General features: G+C 37.4%; 2 protein-coding genes across 2 annotated transcripts; one reads left to right on the top strand and one right to left on the bottom strand.

Moving 5' to 3' along the window:
- Positions 1-978: 978 nt before the first annotated feature.
- LOC137938782 (calmodulin-binding receptor-like cytoplasmic kinase 2) lies at positions 979-11,628 on the bottom strand. Its single transcript, XM_068783817.1, has 6 exons — positions 11,167-11,628; positions 10,083-10,234; positions 9,816-9,984; positions 8,731-8,820; positions 1,881-2,179; positions 979-1,430 (listed from the first exon to the last, which is right to left on the bottom strand). The coding sequence occupies exons 1-6, from the start codon at positions 11,558-11,560 to the stop codon at positions 1,167-1,169; spliced, it is 1,368 nt and encodes a 455-aa protein (XP_068639918.1). The 5' UTR covers positions 11,561-11,628; the 3' UTR covers positions 979-1,166.
- A 461-nt stretch (positions 11,629-12,089) lies between these two features.
- LOC137938475 (pentatricopeptide repeat-containing protein At2g46050, mitochondrial) lies at positions 12,090-14,462 on the top strand. Its single transcript, XM_068783428.1, has one exon. The coding sequence runs from the start codon at positions 12,090-12,092 to the stop codon at positions 14,295-14,297; it is 2,208 nt and encodes a 735-aa protein (XP_068639529.1). The 3' UTR covers positions 14,298-14,462.
- The last annotated feature ends 1,911 nt before the right edge of the window (positions 14,463-16,373 follow it).

The following is a 16,373-nucleotide window of genomic DNA, read 5'->3' as shown; positions in this document are numbered from 1 at the left end:
GAAAATTTTATTTAAAATAGATTTAATTTGTAAATTAAAATAGATTGGATTATTTCTAAAAACCTCGTGTAATATATCTGTGAAAGTTTTATAATTATTTTATTTATTAATTAATAAACCAAATAATAAAAAAATTACCATTTCTGATTTTTAATATTGAGCATTCTCAGGCAAATGTCAATTAGGCATGTTTGCCCCTTTTAATATTGGATAATAAACTCCTTTTGAGTCCATTAAATTCTCATTTACCACCCTTGTAACACAAGTGTAGGGGTACATGACCAAGGAAGAGAAACACTAGGGGTCACCTCCTTGTTCATAAGCATCTTCTTTCAATAAAAAAAAATAGATAGAAAAGAGTTTGAAACCTAGATTGCACCCATCTTTTTGTTCTTTAAAAAAGTCACACTACAATCTATTTACAATAACAACATTATATTCATTATAAGAGAAACACTCCAACAGAAGATAGGACTTAAAATTTCTCCTTTTTCTTACAAAAATTGGAGCTAAAGAGCTGCTAAGAAAAGTTCAAAAAGAAAAACTTCCAAAAGGGGTCATTGCAAGGTATGCAAAGAGTTTTTACAATCAAGATCTGTTTCAATGAAAGAACAAGATTTATAAGAATTATGTTAGTACACATTTCCCAAGATTTATAAGAATTATGTTAGTACACATTTCCCAATTTATTAAAATCTAGTTTTTCATAGTTGATAGTACAAATAATTCACTTTTTTAAATGTTTTTTTTTCACACAACTAGGGACAATTCATCCATGTAAAAGCAACAAAAACCAAATCCGATTTGAATGCAAAGGAGGAAGTTGAAGATTATTACAACAGTGAAAACCAAATGATTCTTTTCATTACTGAGGTAGAGCTATGTTGGTACTGAAATAAGAAGATTTCTGTTTTTATTCCATCAACAAAATCCAAGACTTCATCTTGACCAAACTGTCATACCACAGTAAGTAATAACTAGTATCCAATTGTGAGGTACCTTACTTCCCTTCTGATTCACTTGCCACATAATTTTGCCGAAATTACAATGATTTTGAAACTCTTTTTCAAGAAATAATCAATACCTGTTGATTAGCAGATTCCTTAGCGTCTTCCCCTTGAATGTTGGGTTGGAAGAGAATACAATTCATCTTGACCACTTCTCAATCATTCTTTTTTTATGGAAGATCCCTTCTGGAATCCTATTGACTGAGACCTAACATCCATGGCAGAGATCTCGCTGTAATCCTTGCGAATACTCAGTAAGCTTTCTACACATTTCTGCATACTTGGACGGCTTTGCCTGGTTGGAACCAAGCAGTTTAAGGCCAGCTCAAGAATCCGCACTAGTGCGAAATTAGTGGCAGTGTTCCTGGGCAATTTAGGATCCAGAACAAGAAGTGCATCACCTTTGGCAAATTTCTCCCCTGCCTGTATTTTTAACAAAGAACTTGCATGAGTGAAAACGGTAGAAAGAATCCTTGTGACAAATGAAATATGGTGCGATAAGCACTTTATTGCTGTGGGTGCTTGATAGGTGATGATGGAATTTAAGCACTGAGGTACCATTCCTGATACATATCCTACCAGAGATCTCATATGGATAACTACATGCAAACTCGTTTTGTTAAAGTCAGATCGTAAGGTTATTGCTTTATAAAACTGTAGTTTGTGTCTCTAAGCAAAACTCCATTCATGGTCAATCAATTTTTAGATAACTTCTTTCAATAACAGATCATTCATGTGGTACTCCTGCTAATCCTAAGCTCACAACATACAGGGAGCAATCAGATATATTAGAATTAAGCATGAAACTTTTTCATCAATAAATAGCAGTAAATGAAAATGAATGATTTCAGAAAGAAAAGAAAGTAAAAATACCCATCTTGCTGTTGTCTGTTCTTTTGGTTGTTTGTTGGATTCAATTGCTCGTCTCCCAGAAACCAACTCCACTAGCAAGACCCCAAAAGAATAGACATCACTTTTCTCTGTCAGTTTGTAAGTTATAAAAGACTCTGGATCCAAGTAACCAGGTGTTCCTATAACATGGGTCGAATAATATGTTGCCCCTCTACCAGTTTCTGCTAAGCAAGCAGGCTCACAATAAGAAACTTTGGCTCGAAAGTTTTCTGTAATAAGTATGTTTGAAGCCTTAATGCCCTGATGGATGATAGGATGACCTGCAGCCAAAGGCATGCAACCATGAACAATATTCTTAATCAGGCTCTTTACTGTGAATAAAACGGACTAGAAATTTGGTGCAATCTTTAATGTGGAATAGCTGAAATTTCTCAAGTACATCAGCAAAATAACAAAAAATGTGCCTCCGGAGGAAAATAACACAATCTTAGTGGGTTCTAGTTAGTCAAGCAAATGGTGTAAAATCAAATCTCTCAGCTTTTCCAACAAAACATCATTTAGTCTTCATTATTAAATACTTATATGGGGGTATTTTGGTCATTTCCAACAGTCGTATGTTTCTCATAAGGATGCAGTAAGCTAGGCCTTATAGTAGAACTCTATGTTTCAATTTTTATTCAATTCTGATCTGTATTTATGAAGTTATGAGATATCTTGTAATGAGAAGTAGAACTGTCTTTTTGAATTATATTTCACTTAAGTGATTTTATAAGAAGGAGAGTGCTCGATTTCTGAGCCCTCAATGTGCTCAACACACATGTTACTTTCCCTCAATCTTGTCTCTTTCTTTTCTCTCTTACTTCTCCCTCTCCTATTTTAATCTTTCAATCTTACAATTTTCGAAAAATCTGATATTTGGGTGAAAAAGAAGAGAAATAAGAGAAGAAGAGCTTGGAGAGGAGCTGGAGCTGCTGCTGCTGCCTTGAAGTGTGTACCTAAAAAAAGACACCCACTTTTCTTTTAATCAGGGTTTTAAGTAATTTTTACATAAAAGACAAAAATACCCCTCAAAACATAAACATATCTCCTCAAGTACACCTCTAAAATGAATGAAAATTGAACCATAGGCCCATGAAGACGTTGCCTACCTAACAAACATCATATAAGATGAAAACATAATATATAAAATTACCAAATAAGCCCTGGGTTGATATTTTAACACTCCCTCCTAAGCTGGAGAGTAGATATCAAATAACCCCAACTTATCACAGAATGATACATATTCACATCTTCCCATTGGCTTGGTAAACACTTCCCCCAACTGGTATGAAGACTTCACATATGGAATTACCACCTTGCTTTGCATAACTGTATCTCTAATAAATTAGCAATCAACCTCAATATATTTAGTTTTCTCATGGAATACAGGGTTGCTTACTATAAAGATGACCGCCTGATTATCACACTACATGACCATAGGACTTGGTAATTGGAAACCAAATTCAAGGAGAACAGATTTAATCAACATAAGCTCACTAACCGTGTGAGTCATTGCTTATTCAGCCTCTGCACTAGATCTAACCACAATTGTCTGTTTTTTACTTTTCCACCTTACCGAGTTACCTTCAATAAAACAACAATACCCTGATGTAGACCGTCTATCCATCTTACACCCAACATAATCAACATTAGAATATCCAAGTACATCAATTTGTCTGTTATGAGTATACAACAAACCTTTCCTTAGGTGCACCCTTCAAATACTTTAAAATCCGTTGAGCAACTTCTAAATGTGCTTTCTGCAGATTTTTCATGAACATGGCTCACAATTCCCACAAAAAATGAAATATCTGGTCTGGTAACTATAGTATAAATCAATTTACCTACCAAGCGTCGGTATTGAGTTCTGTCCTTGAGAGTAAGACCTTATGTGTCATGAAGATTATGGTTGATTTTTATGGGAGTATCTACCAGTTTCGCACCCAGTAAACCATACTCCTACAACATATCTAATATATATTTCCTTTAGGAGAGGGTAATACCTTGTTTGTTATGGGCAATTTCAATGCCAAGAAAGTAATTGAGGAGGCCTAAATCTTTTGCTTGAAAATATGTAGCCAAGTACTGTTTAACTTCACTAATGCCTACAAAGTTATCACTAGACAATACAATATCATCTACATTGACCACCAAAACAACTACACTGGCCTTCCACTAAACTATGAACATAGAATGGTCACAATGGCTCCGGTGGAACCCAAACAATATTATTACAATACTAAATTTCTCAAACCACGCCATGGGATTCATATTCAAGTCCATAAATGACCTTCTGTAGTTTACATACCTTCCCTGTCTCCCCTTGAGTAGCATACCCCGGAGGTTGCTTCATATAAACTTTTTCATGTAAAACTCCATACAAGAAGACATTTTTTACATCAAGCTGAAAAAGAAGTCAATCTTTATTAACTGCTATAGAGATTAAGATATGTACCCAAGTAAGTCAGGCTAAAAGAGAGAATGTCTCAAACACATCAACACCAAAGGTCTGTGTATATCCCTCGCTATTAGTCGGGCTTTGTGTCGTTTAATAAATTCATTTGCATTATATTTTATAGAATAAACCCAACGACACCCCCACAATAGTAGCTCCTATCAGAGGATCACATCGCCAAGTTTCTCGAGGCAGCAAAGCACTCATTTCATCATCCGTAGCTCGTTTCCACTCTAGTGAATACAAAACATCCTACACTGAACGAGGTATAGTAGAAGTAGATAAGGACAAGGCAAAGGATTTAAAGAAAGAGGACAAAAAGTCAAGAGAAACATATTTAGAGATAGGATGAGAAGTGCAAGACCATTTACTAGACTAATAGGCAAGTCCAAATCTGATAGAATAGAAGCTACAGGCAAAGAGGAAGACGGAGGGGTATGAGAAGGTAGCTCTATAGGTTTATTTTTGGAGGCACACTATCAGCACGAGGATGGCGGCTATAGACACAAAGAGGTGAAGAGGAACCTAATGGAACTAAGAAATCCAAAACAACAATAGCAACTGGACTATTTGAAGAAGACTCATAAGAAATAGGAATCTTACTAGAGGACTCAAAATAAGGGGTATGCTCAAAGAAAATCACATCACCTGACAGTTTGACACATATGTCTTTCGATGAACAGGGTCATAACATTTGTACCTTTTTTGTCGACGAGAGCAACCTAGAAAGACGCATTTGACTGACCAAGGTGACAACTTATCAACTGAAGCTCCAAACATGTGGACAAAACAAGTACAACCAAAACACGAGGTACCACATCTAACAGTTTACAATATGGTCTTAAAATTTGGAAAAGAATTTGACCATTCAAAACAGAGGAGGGCATGGGATTAATTAAGAAACAAAAAGTTAAAACAACATCCCCACAAAACGACTTAGGAATACAAACACCAAAGAAGATGTTTGTTTTTACGTTCAACCACCCCATTTTGTTGAGTATAAAGATAAGACGTTTGATGGATAATACCATGGGAGGCACAAAAAGTCGAAAACTTATAATTAAAATATTCCAACCCATTATCAATACGAAGCACATAAACACAAACACCGAATTGATTTTTTATTTCACTAAAAAAAGTCAAGAATACATCAAAGACTTTGGATTTCTCTCATAGGAGATAAACCCAAGTTACTTGACTAAAATCATCAATAAATGGACATGGACCCTATACATCAGAATGAATTAACTCAAACGATTTGGTGTTACGACTAGAACTAACTAGGAAACTAGACCAATGATGCTTTCCCAACTGTACGACTGGCAACCAAGTGAGATATCTACTAGCAATGACGGAAAAGACTGACGTAACTTAACTGGTGACAGATGTCCCAAGTGTAGATGTCATAAGTAGGACGAAGCTGTAGTAGTGAATGTCACAGTTTGAGAAATAGATACATCATCCAGTATATAGAGTCCTCCCTTCTCATGTCCGAAACCAATTGTCTTCTTCATCTGTAAGTCCTGGAAAACATAGGCAGTAGGATTAAAAGTTAAGGAGTAGTTTAAAGATTTAGTAATGTCTCTCACAGACAAGAGATAAATGGAAAACTTGGGAACAAATAGAACCGAGTCTAAGGATATTTGTGGGATAATATGAACGGTACCTTCCCCCTGAATGGGGGAGGTAGACCCATCAGCCAAAGTAACTCTACGATATAAAGAAGACAGATTAATAGATTGAAACAAAGAAGACATACCTGACCTATGAATAGAGGCTTCTAAATCAATTATCCAAGAGGGAGAGTAGGACACATTCAATGTAGTCATACATGTACTTGCCATTGTGGCACTTGCTAAGGATTGTTATAATGTGGGACCCACCATGAGCTCGAGAGGTGTCAACAAGAGTCCTCATACAAAGTGGTTCTAGCTAAGAGATAAGGAACATGTGTTGGAATTAAATAGAAGATTTGAAGATCAAGTGGGACCCACAAAGATACCATGAGCTGGAAGATCATGTGGGACCCACAAGATAAGACCAAAAACTAGCTCTCTAGCTTGATTCACGTCCTTAAAGAAGGTGTTTGTAGTTGAGTTAAATTAGTCTCTTAAATAGATAATGTAATTTTATCATGATAGGCTTATCTTGGAGAGTTCTAGTTGGAATGTAATTAGGAGTCCTAAAATTATTTGTACATGAATTCTATCACCCTCAACTATAAATAGAGGTGATTGTAACTCGGAATTCATCAAGCAAGTTTCTTTTTTTTTTTCTTCTCATTCGTGTGAAGTGTTCTCTCTCTACTCTCTTTTATTTTCCTTCTCTTCTCTCTCTTCCCGAGAGCTCTTCTCTTTTTCCTTTTTTTCTTTCTCTCTCCCTTTGCTGAAGGTATTATTCATGGGATCCTAAATTCAACAAGAATGAAGGATGAGTCTCTACAATCAAAGAAGTAGCAAATGATGCAGTTAATTGGCCCAGTCATTGAACTAACTACTAAATTGCTTCAAAAGAGCCAATGTGAGAAGAGTTGTCTTGTTCTCCGACTGTAGAGTTGGTCCAGGCATGTTTACCAAATTTCACCCAATATTTTTCAGAAATATGGATTGACCTACCCCAGTGAACACACTGTTGATCCCCCATATCATCCCGAGCACAGCCACAGGTAGAGAAGGAGCGACTTCTACCTCTATTACTACCATCACAAAACTGACCATCAAATATGCCAGTAGAGAGGCATCTGAGAGACTTCCACCTGAGTCATTTTTACTCACTACTGCACCTTCAACCCGAAAAACCTTATTAAATACTTGCTCTAGGTTGGTCACATCCTCATTAGCCAACAAGTGAGCTCGAATGACATCATGCTCAGAGCCCAAACCATCTAGAAACCGAGCCACTTTAATCTGATTTTCTTCCTTATGAATGTCTTTAACATTCACAATGAATGGATGGAATGTGCTGAATTCCTGTAGTACCCCTCTCATCTCAATCAAGTGATCTATTACCGATACACTTCATGTTAAAGTATCTCACATACAACTCATAGATTCTCGACAATTTCCTGAAACAATATAGATGCTAAGGTTGCCTTAGCAGTACTACAACTCAAATCTGGTCACTAAATTGTGGCTCCATACTATTGACCACCCAGGTCATCACTAAATTATCTTTAGCTACCTAATCCTCAGTAACAGGTAAAGGGGGTCATCTCTTATGTATTTGACCATCCTTCTGGCCCCCAAATACATCAAAACTGACTGTGACCAGTTGTCATAAATCGATCCATTCAATTGGATTGTAGTTATTTAGATAGGCTGAGAGAATTTCATATCGGAGCCTCATTGGTCCTTTGGACAACAACTTGCGTCCTGGACTCAGCCATTAAACACCACAAACTACCACAATTCAGTGCAACAATGCGTCAACCAATCAAATGGGAACCTTTTCCCCGAAATTCTATGTTTGCACAATCAAGTGGGCCACACAATTGAACCAATTAGGGCAATCCAGCAGTAATACCAATCGATCTCAGCAATCAAGACCAGGAATGGAAGAACAAACTCAATTGCATGAAATTTGGGTGATGCATGTAAAATTGATGATGATGCAAGCAAGGTAGAGGGAGACACAGGCAATATTGAAGAAATTTCTCAAACTGGGATCATTAAATGACTCAAAACCCTAATAATCTTTCAATTAGGAGTAGTAGCCATGAGCCAAGAGGCGATGAGAGGCATAAAAAGGGGAAAAAAGAAGTTTTTACCCTACCAATCTAGAAATCTGGGAAGATCCTCCAAAAGAGTTGCTGAAGATTGACAGAATAACCACAAAAATTAGAGAAATCTGCCCAAGAAGTGCTTAACCTTGCTCTGATACCATGAAAAATCTGATATTTGGGTAAAAAGAAGAGAAATAAGAGAAGAAGAGCTTGGAAAGGAGCAGCCGCTGTTGCCTTTTGAGTGCATGCCTCAAAAAGACACCCCCTTTTCTTTTAATCAGGCTTTTAAGAGATTTTACCATAAAAGATAAAAATACCCCTCAAAACATAAACTTACATATCTCATAAAATACACCTCTAAAATGAATGAACCATAGGCATATGAAGACCTTGCCTACCTAACAGACATCAGATAAGATAAAAACATAATGTATGAAATGACCAAAATACCCCTGACTTGATATTTTAACAACATTCATCAACTTACCCCACCTAAAGGAAATCAAGAAGACAAGAATGGGCTAGCACTCTACTTGGTATGTTACATATAGTAATCTATAGAACCACCCTTATCACAATCACAACACCAAATGAAAACCCATGTATCAATATTCCATGAAGAAACGTAAAAAAAACACCAAATTTTTAATTCATACCAGTATCCATATGGAGATATGTGACAGCATAAGCCACATCTATTGCAACATTCAGCCGAGCAGCAAGGTCAAGACCGGTTCCATATAAGCCTACATCAAAAGCTCTATTGAGAGCAAGAGAAAAAAATTCTAATTTGTTTTACGACATAACAAAAACAATACAGAGAGGTGATTACCTAATGCAAAAACAAAGCTATTTGTACACTTCAGCAATACCAAAACATCTTCCCATTTAGAAATCTAGTGGAATAATATTTATTGGACATGTCCAAGGCCATACATGTATTATTTTTATTTATCACATGGAATGAATTATTTTAGTGATACCTTATAATAGAATGTCACTGGCTAGCCACTTTCAACAACATGCAGCTGTATGTTTTTGACTGCCCATGATGCTATAATCGACAAGATTAACCATTAATGGGCAGTTTCACAAGTTCCACCAACAGGCCACTCCAAAAGAGCATAAATGTTCCAAATTAGAGCATGGATAGTTCAGAAAATTCTGGAAAAAGTGACGTCTGACTAGTTTGTAGGTCCTGGTCTTCCAAGGGGCCTCTGTCAAGTTGATAAACTGAGCTAGTCATAAAAAGAGTGTCACAACATAGGTGATTCTAATGTTGACATAATCTGTTCTATCTATAAATGAGCAATTATGACCCCTCAAAATATTTCATGAAGTGGAGGGATAATCACTCAAAATTAAGTCAACATCACTAGTTGCATAATTATTCAACAGTAACCAGCAACTTAAACATGTTCTTTTATAAACCCTAGTTGCCTCCTGTAATTAAAAGGCATTTACAAAGAGGAAACATGTTCTTTTATAAACCCTAGTTGCCTCCTGTAATTAAAAGGCATTTACAAAGAGGAAACATGTTCTTTTATAAACCCTGTAACATGACCTGCAAAAACACTGCAAATGGAATAATTCCTTTGTAAATATCCAAAAAAAAAAAAAAATTTAGAATAATTTTTTTTGTCAGCCTCATGCAGAAGACTGCCTTAATAACAATAATAACAAACAAGAGAAAAAGGAAGGAAAAAGGCATAAGTAAAAATTAGCATGCTGAAGAAGTTACCATCCAAATGCTCTCTAAGGGTCCCATTTGTGACATACTCTTCAATAATAATAATCTTGTCTTCATGATCCAAGTAACCAAGAAACTCAACCAAATTTAAATGCTTGGTACGAGCCAGAGTCTGGACCGCATCCTGGAATTCCAAACATAGCGGCTCATCATTCATAGCCTGTAAGCAGATACAGAAAACCTGTAATTGATCGTGCGTTTACAGTTGAATGAAAAATGCACAGATGAAGGACATGAATTATCAGAAGCTTCCAAAACCTTCTTGCCACGCTTAACTGCCACATATGTTCCATCATCCAGCCTGCCTCTATACACATCACCAAAACTCCCATGCCCAATTTTGCATGAAGGGGAAAAGTTTCTTGTGGCTCTGTAGACTTCACTGGCCGTGAATCTGAAACCCCTCTCCTCTGTCCGTGTAGAATTGTTAGAACCAGTTCAAAAGTTTCTTGTGGCTTTGTAGACTTCACTAGCCATGAATCTGAAACCTCTCCCCCTGGCAATTTAAGAGATATACAGAACAGAGCACTAGCTGTCCAATTAACTAATGCATGCAGAGAAAGTGAACATAGTTTCCATAACAAAGTTTAAAGTCAACTTCTGCTATGACATTGCTTCCTTGTGGACTTTAAAAAGACTATAATGGTTTTACCATCTCCTTTGTTTAGTGTTAAATCTGAAATAAGATGAGTCAATTTTTAAAGACAATGGATCTAGAAAGTAGAAGGTAGAAAAATGCAAACGGATTTCAAATGTGAACCAAAACCAACTGAAAATGGATCATCTTCTTCAGCAGTTGAATGAGTGACCAGAATATGTCTCTAATTGCAAACTACTGGCTCTGATTGCTAAAATCACCAAAATGGTAAATGAATTGCAAACCGAGAATGACACTTGGTCTAAGACAAAAAAGTTATTGTAACCTAACTCAAGCTGAGTCATGATCAAGGTAACGCTTAAACATTTCTGGAGCTTGCAAGCCTGTCGAGTTGAACCTGCAAAATTTTTCAAAAAAAAGTTGAACCTGGAACAGTTTGAACTCAGCCTCCATAATTAGCAAGCTTTGGTAAACCTGCAGAGCATGTCTACTGCTATCGAGTCGAGAAAGTAGCTTCCTCTGATATTTCTCTTATCTGCGAGGCGAAAATTGCTTCGACAAGAAGGCCTATTTTAGTTTTAGAAACACACGAATTTATTTTATTCCTTTCAATATGCATGAAATTAGTTTTCGGAAACGAGGGCATTAAAGCGAAAAGATCCACACCAGTCAATTAATCAGAAATTCCGACGACAAAGTATAACCACAGCAAGAGAAACTAAGCCGATCAAAAAGAAAGAATACCAGAATAAGCTCTATGGTTCCGCACGTTATACACAGTTCCGATATTCCATGGTTTAAAGCATCCGCCCGTAAGTCGGCTCAGTATTCCTTTTGGTCTTCGTGCAGACAAATGCTCACCAGAAGCAAGGTACCCATCAGAAACCAGTGAGACTAGCGGAGTGCCCGGAGTCCTCTGATTCCCTTCGTAAATTTCCCGGCCACTGAAACTCGGCTTCTTAGTGTCGGCAGGGCCGGAATCGCCATAGCTTCCGGAATAGCCATAACTTCTCGTGAAATCTGTACTGCCTGTCCTCCAACCCTCGTAAATTTCTCGGGCGCTGGGTGAGCTGTGAGAATTCTTCATTGTGCAATCGTCGGCGGAACATGGCAATCTGAAACCAAGAACCGACTCCATTATACCACAGTACGGGGTATCCACAGGAAATTTCCTTGAAAGGTCTCTCGTGGAATGCACGATTTGTAGTCTTTGACCAAGAGCCTTCCCTCTTCTTCACTCTTCGCCTTCGAAAATACTTTCATTGGATTTTGAATTCACTCTCACTTACCCAAGATCGTTAGTGTGCACACAAGAGGGAAAGTGAAAGTGAGTGAATTATGTAATTCACTTTCACTCGCTCTAGGTGTAAAATGATTGAAAGTGAAATCTCTCTGAATTCACTTTCACTCGTTCACTCTACGTTCTTTCCATCCCTCACTTGATATTACGCTCTCTGCTTCCCAACCCTCGTCTCTCTCGATATTACGCTCTCATCGATGAACTGGTTGATTCCTCTCACCATCTTGCCATGCATTGTGCTGCTTCTCTCTCGCTCAACCTCGCCCTCACCCCTCGATGCCTTAATTTATTAATAATATCCTATTTAATTTTTTATTATATTAACCCTATTATATTAATTTTTTAAGCGTATGAACCAGATATCTTAATGGAATCTTTATCAAGCTCAGGTTCGAGCTTGACTCGACTTGATGCCCACCCGCCTCGCGAACATTTTCAAAATCTGGAGGGAAGATGCGCTTTGGCAATTGGCTGCATAACATGCTCAGAGAATCTCTATCGTTTATCGGAACCAAGTTACCGACTGCTGCAGCTCTGCTTTTTCACCCCGTTGCTTTTACTTTCTATGCAACCCAAATCTACTTCGTTTCCCTTCGTCGTCTCGCTTTTCAAGCGTCACTTATCAATAGCAGCTCTAGCTTCTTCTTTCGTTATCAAAACTGCAGAAGATTTCAATGGAAGAAATACCCGATCTCCGAAAACTATGAGATTTTGCTCTTTAATTGGATATGTATCCTCCCCCGATATTTCTATCTTCGGTAGTCGGAGTGACTCTGCATTCTGTTCAGATGCCTTGAAGTTCTTCACTAAAAGGGAATTTCTTCATCAAGGTAGAGAAATTCATTCGTGGATGATACGAACAGGGTTGGATCGTGGGCAATCTCTTCAAAACCAACTCCTCAACATGTATTTAAAATGTGGGGCATTCAGGCATGCGTTCCAGTTGTTTAATCAAATGTCTAACAGAAATGTAGTCTCGTGGAATATAATCATTTCCGCGTTACTTAATAACAAGCACTATGCAGGACCAAGCGTGGAGGAATTGACTGGTGATTTTTCAAGGGAGCATTTGGTTGTGTTCTTTTTCAAAAGAATGTTGGCTGAATTGGTACAGCCCAATTACATTACTTTTATTAGTGTTCTTGGTGCTTGTGTAGGACTGCACACGATTGAGATTGGGCAACAAGTCCATTGTTGTATCACAAAATTGGGATTGGCCTCAAATAATTTTGTGGGTAGTGCTCTTTTGAATTTATATGCAAAATTCAGTTATGTTACAGATGCACGCAAGGTCTTTGACACAGTTGACTCAAGGGATTTGGTAGTGTGGAATGTTATGATGTCTTGCTATAATTTGAATGGACTAGCAAGGGAAGCTTTTGGGGTCTTTGAATTGATGACTTCTCAACAGGTTAATGGGGATGATTTTACTTTTAGTTCGCTGCTTAATACTTGCAGTATTATAGGTTCTTATCAGCTAGGAATGCAGATGCATGGCATGATTATTCAATTATCTTATGACAGTGACATTCTTGTGGCTAGTGCTCTGGTTGATGTGTATGCTAAGTGTGGTAAAATAGAGGTTGCAAGGAAGGCTTTTGATGAAATGAATGTTCGAAATACTGTATCCTGGACTACCATGATAGTAGGTTATGGGAAAAATGGGGAAGGCAAGAATGCTGTGGAACTATTTAGGCAAATGCTTAGAGAAAGTGTAAAGCCCGATGAACTTACATTGGCTAGTTTACTTAGTTCATGTGCCAATTTGGACACCATTAACGAATCTATGCAACTTCATGCCTTTGTCAATAAAAATGGGTTAGCGGCTTTCTTATCAATAGGGAATGCTCTTATTCATGCTTACTACAAAGGCGGTTGTCTTGTTACTGCTTTTAAGTGCTTCAGTGCAATCTCTAAGCCTAGTCTTGTTACATGGACATCAATGGTTTGTGCTTATGCTTTTCACGGCCTAGCCAAAGAAGCTATAGAATTGTTTGAGGAAATGTTGTATGAGGGTATCAAGCCAGATCGAATTGCTTTTGTTGGAGTCCTCTCTGCATGTAGCCATGCTGGTTTGGTGGTGAAGGGGCTCCACTACTTTGATTCGATGAGAAGAGAATACGGAATAATTCCTGATTCAGAGCATTATACTTGTTTGGTTGATCTTCTTGGGAGAGCAGGTCGTTTGGAAGATGCCTGTAGGATATTGACCAAAATGCCTTTTGAACTTAACACAAATATGTTAGGAGCATTTATAGGGGCATGTAAAGTCCATGCTAACATTAAATTAGCTAAATGGGCTGCTGAGATGCTGTTTGTTATAGAGCCCGATGAACCTGTTAATTATATGCTTATGTCTAACATGTATGCTTCGGTGGGAAATTGGAGTGGGGTATCTCAGGTAAGAAAATTAATGAGGACAAAATGTCGTAACAGGGTACCTGGCTGTAGCTGGATAGAGACTTGTGGTAAGGTTCACAAGTTTGTTTGTAATGATGAAAACCATCCAGAAGTTCTATCAATCTATGGAATGTTGATAACTTTAGTAAGGGTATTGAAGGATGAAGAGCTATGATGTGAGAAATTAAGTTCTCTCTGAAACTGCTGGGGATGAATTTCTGATGATATTGAAAATCATTTGGGTGAGATGTGTACACTAATTTGCATTCTCTTGACTGTTGGTGATTTGTTTGCAAAGGTTCTTCCATTATAAAGGTCGATTGTGCTTCTTGTCCCAAACTACGAGGTATGAACTATTGGTGTTTCTGAGTATATTACTATGTGAATATTCATGTCAGTGATTCCTGTTCATTTTTATAAAACCCTTTAACATATTCTTCTATGCAGTTTCAAGTATCAGGTGTGCAGTTATCTCTCAATTGATATCTCCATTTGAACGGCTTAAGTAATGCGGCACAAGTTGAAAAGTAATGCGAGAAGGTCTGGCTGTGGATGGTTTACCTAAATGCTATAATTGAATTGGTTTTCTCACCCAACCATCAGCATTCTTTTCTAGGTGGAAGAGATTTAAAACAGTGCATTTTTTGTAGAAAACTGTCATTTTGTCTGGAGTGCTTGTACAATAAACTACTTTTGGCATTTATATTCAGGCGCCGGTAGCTTCAAGAAATTGGTTATTCCACCCACCCCTGCTGCATGAGTTAAGAGGATAACACTGCAAAAGAAACTTTTTAATGAAAACAGTGATATATGATACAACAAGTTCTAAAACCTTGTGACTTGTATGAAAAGCTAGAAAAACTCCAGATGCTCTTCTTTTTCCTACTTCCTTACATTTCTATAATTACGTTACGAAATTGCTGTGCACCAAAATATTTCATATCCATGAGCATAATTAGTTCTTTACATGGGAGATCACAGCAGAAGCATCTTCATAGTTTACTGATGCTGGGTTCCCGTTAGACATGCCTTGACTTGTGCATACTTCTGGTACCTGTCAAAGTTGTACTTTGATTGTTCGTGTTATGTTTCAAATTATACTTCAAAAAAAAAAAAAAAATGTGGCTTTTGATTAAGGCGTTCATTTCAATGACTTGTGCATATTTCTGGTACCTGTCAAAGTTTTACCTTGATTATCCAAGTTATGTTTCAAATTATACTTCGAAAAAAAAAGATGTGGCTTTTGATTAAGGCATTCATTTCAAACTTTCTGAATGCTTGGTGGCATGTATGAGTTTAATGGATTTTGAATCCTCCTTCATTTTGCGAACTTGAAAAGAATGCCCTGAAAATGTTTTCTCTTGATGATTATTTAATGGATCTTCAAAGTAGGAGCAGAAAATTGAAATTACTGTCAGGCATGTCACCTATTTTTTTTATATACCTTTCATATTGTCCCATCGAAATTAGTGATGAGGATTCCTTCCTTCTTGAATAACATAAATAAGTTTGAAATCTGTTTTGTTCCGGTTGTTGAGGTTTGGAAAAGTGTAAGCTAATTTTTTGTCTGAGCAGTTTGTTCTTATCTTCCTGTCTTTACATTAATGTATTTCGTCTAAGCCTTTTTCCTAATTAAATACCTTTTCTGTGCTACATAATGATATGGAGAAGATCAATGGATACCTCATTCTAATGGGATCAAGTTTCACCAATATTGATGGATCTCTCTTACTGCAGGATTATACAATTGGAAAGAGGCTTGATGCTTGCCGGAACACATATGAGACCGACACTGTGGCTTACTCCAGGGGAGGTATGCTTAAACGCTATTTTGAATAACATAGTCTTAGGAACTTGGGGAAACATGATATTTGCATTGGTTGACACCATTAAAGCTTGGTAATTGTAAAATACTCTTGACCCATGGGAATGGTGGTCACTACTCAAGCAGAGTCTTGATTACATTTTACATATCTCGAGCTACGTTTAAATTGCAACGCTAATCTGTGACCATCAATTGGATCTAATAAAGTTACTTGATGGTATACAGTTCATCGCTTCCCCAGAGGCTATGGCGTCTTTGAGCATAATTGTGTGGTGTTTACGGATATCTTAAAAGGCTACAGTGTTTGAGGAGGTGGAGGACTTGTCTCCTTTCATCCAGATTATGGGATTATGGTGGGGACACCACTCGTGTGCCACCAATTAATTATATACCAGAAAACATCGCACCAAGGCTGGACCCACCACA

This window comes from Aristolochia californica, unplaced genomic scaffold, assembly GCF_029961685.1.
Source record: "Aristolochia californica isolate CCGP_79_NKW_82.1479 unplaced genomic scaffold, dmAriCali1.0.hap1 SCAF_8, whole genome shotgun sequence".
Taxonomy (NCBI): Eukaryota; Viridiplantae; Streptophyta; class Magnoliopsida; order Piperales; family Aristolochiaceae; genus Aristolochia; species Aristolochia californica.
This window is presented reverse-complemented; position numbering and strand designations above follow the sequence as displayed.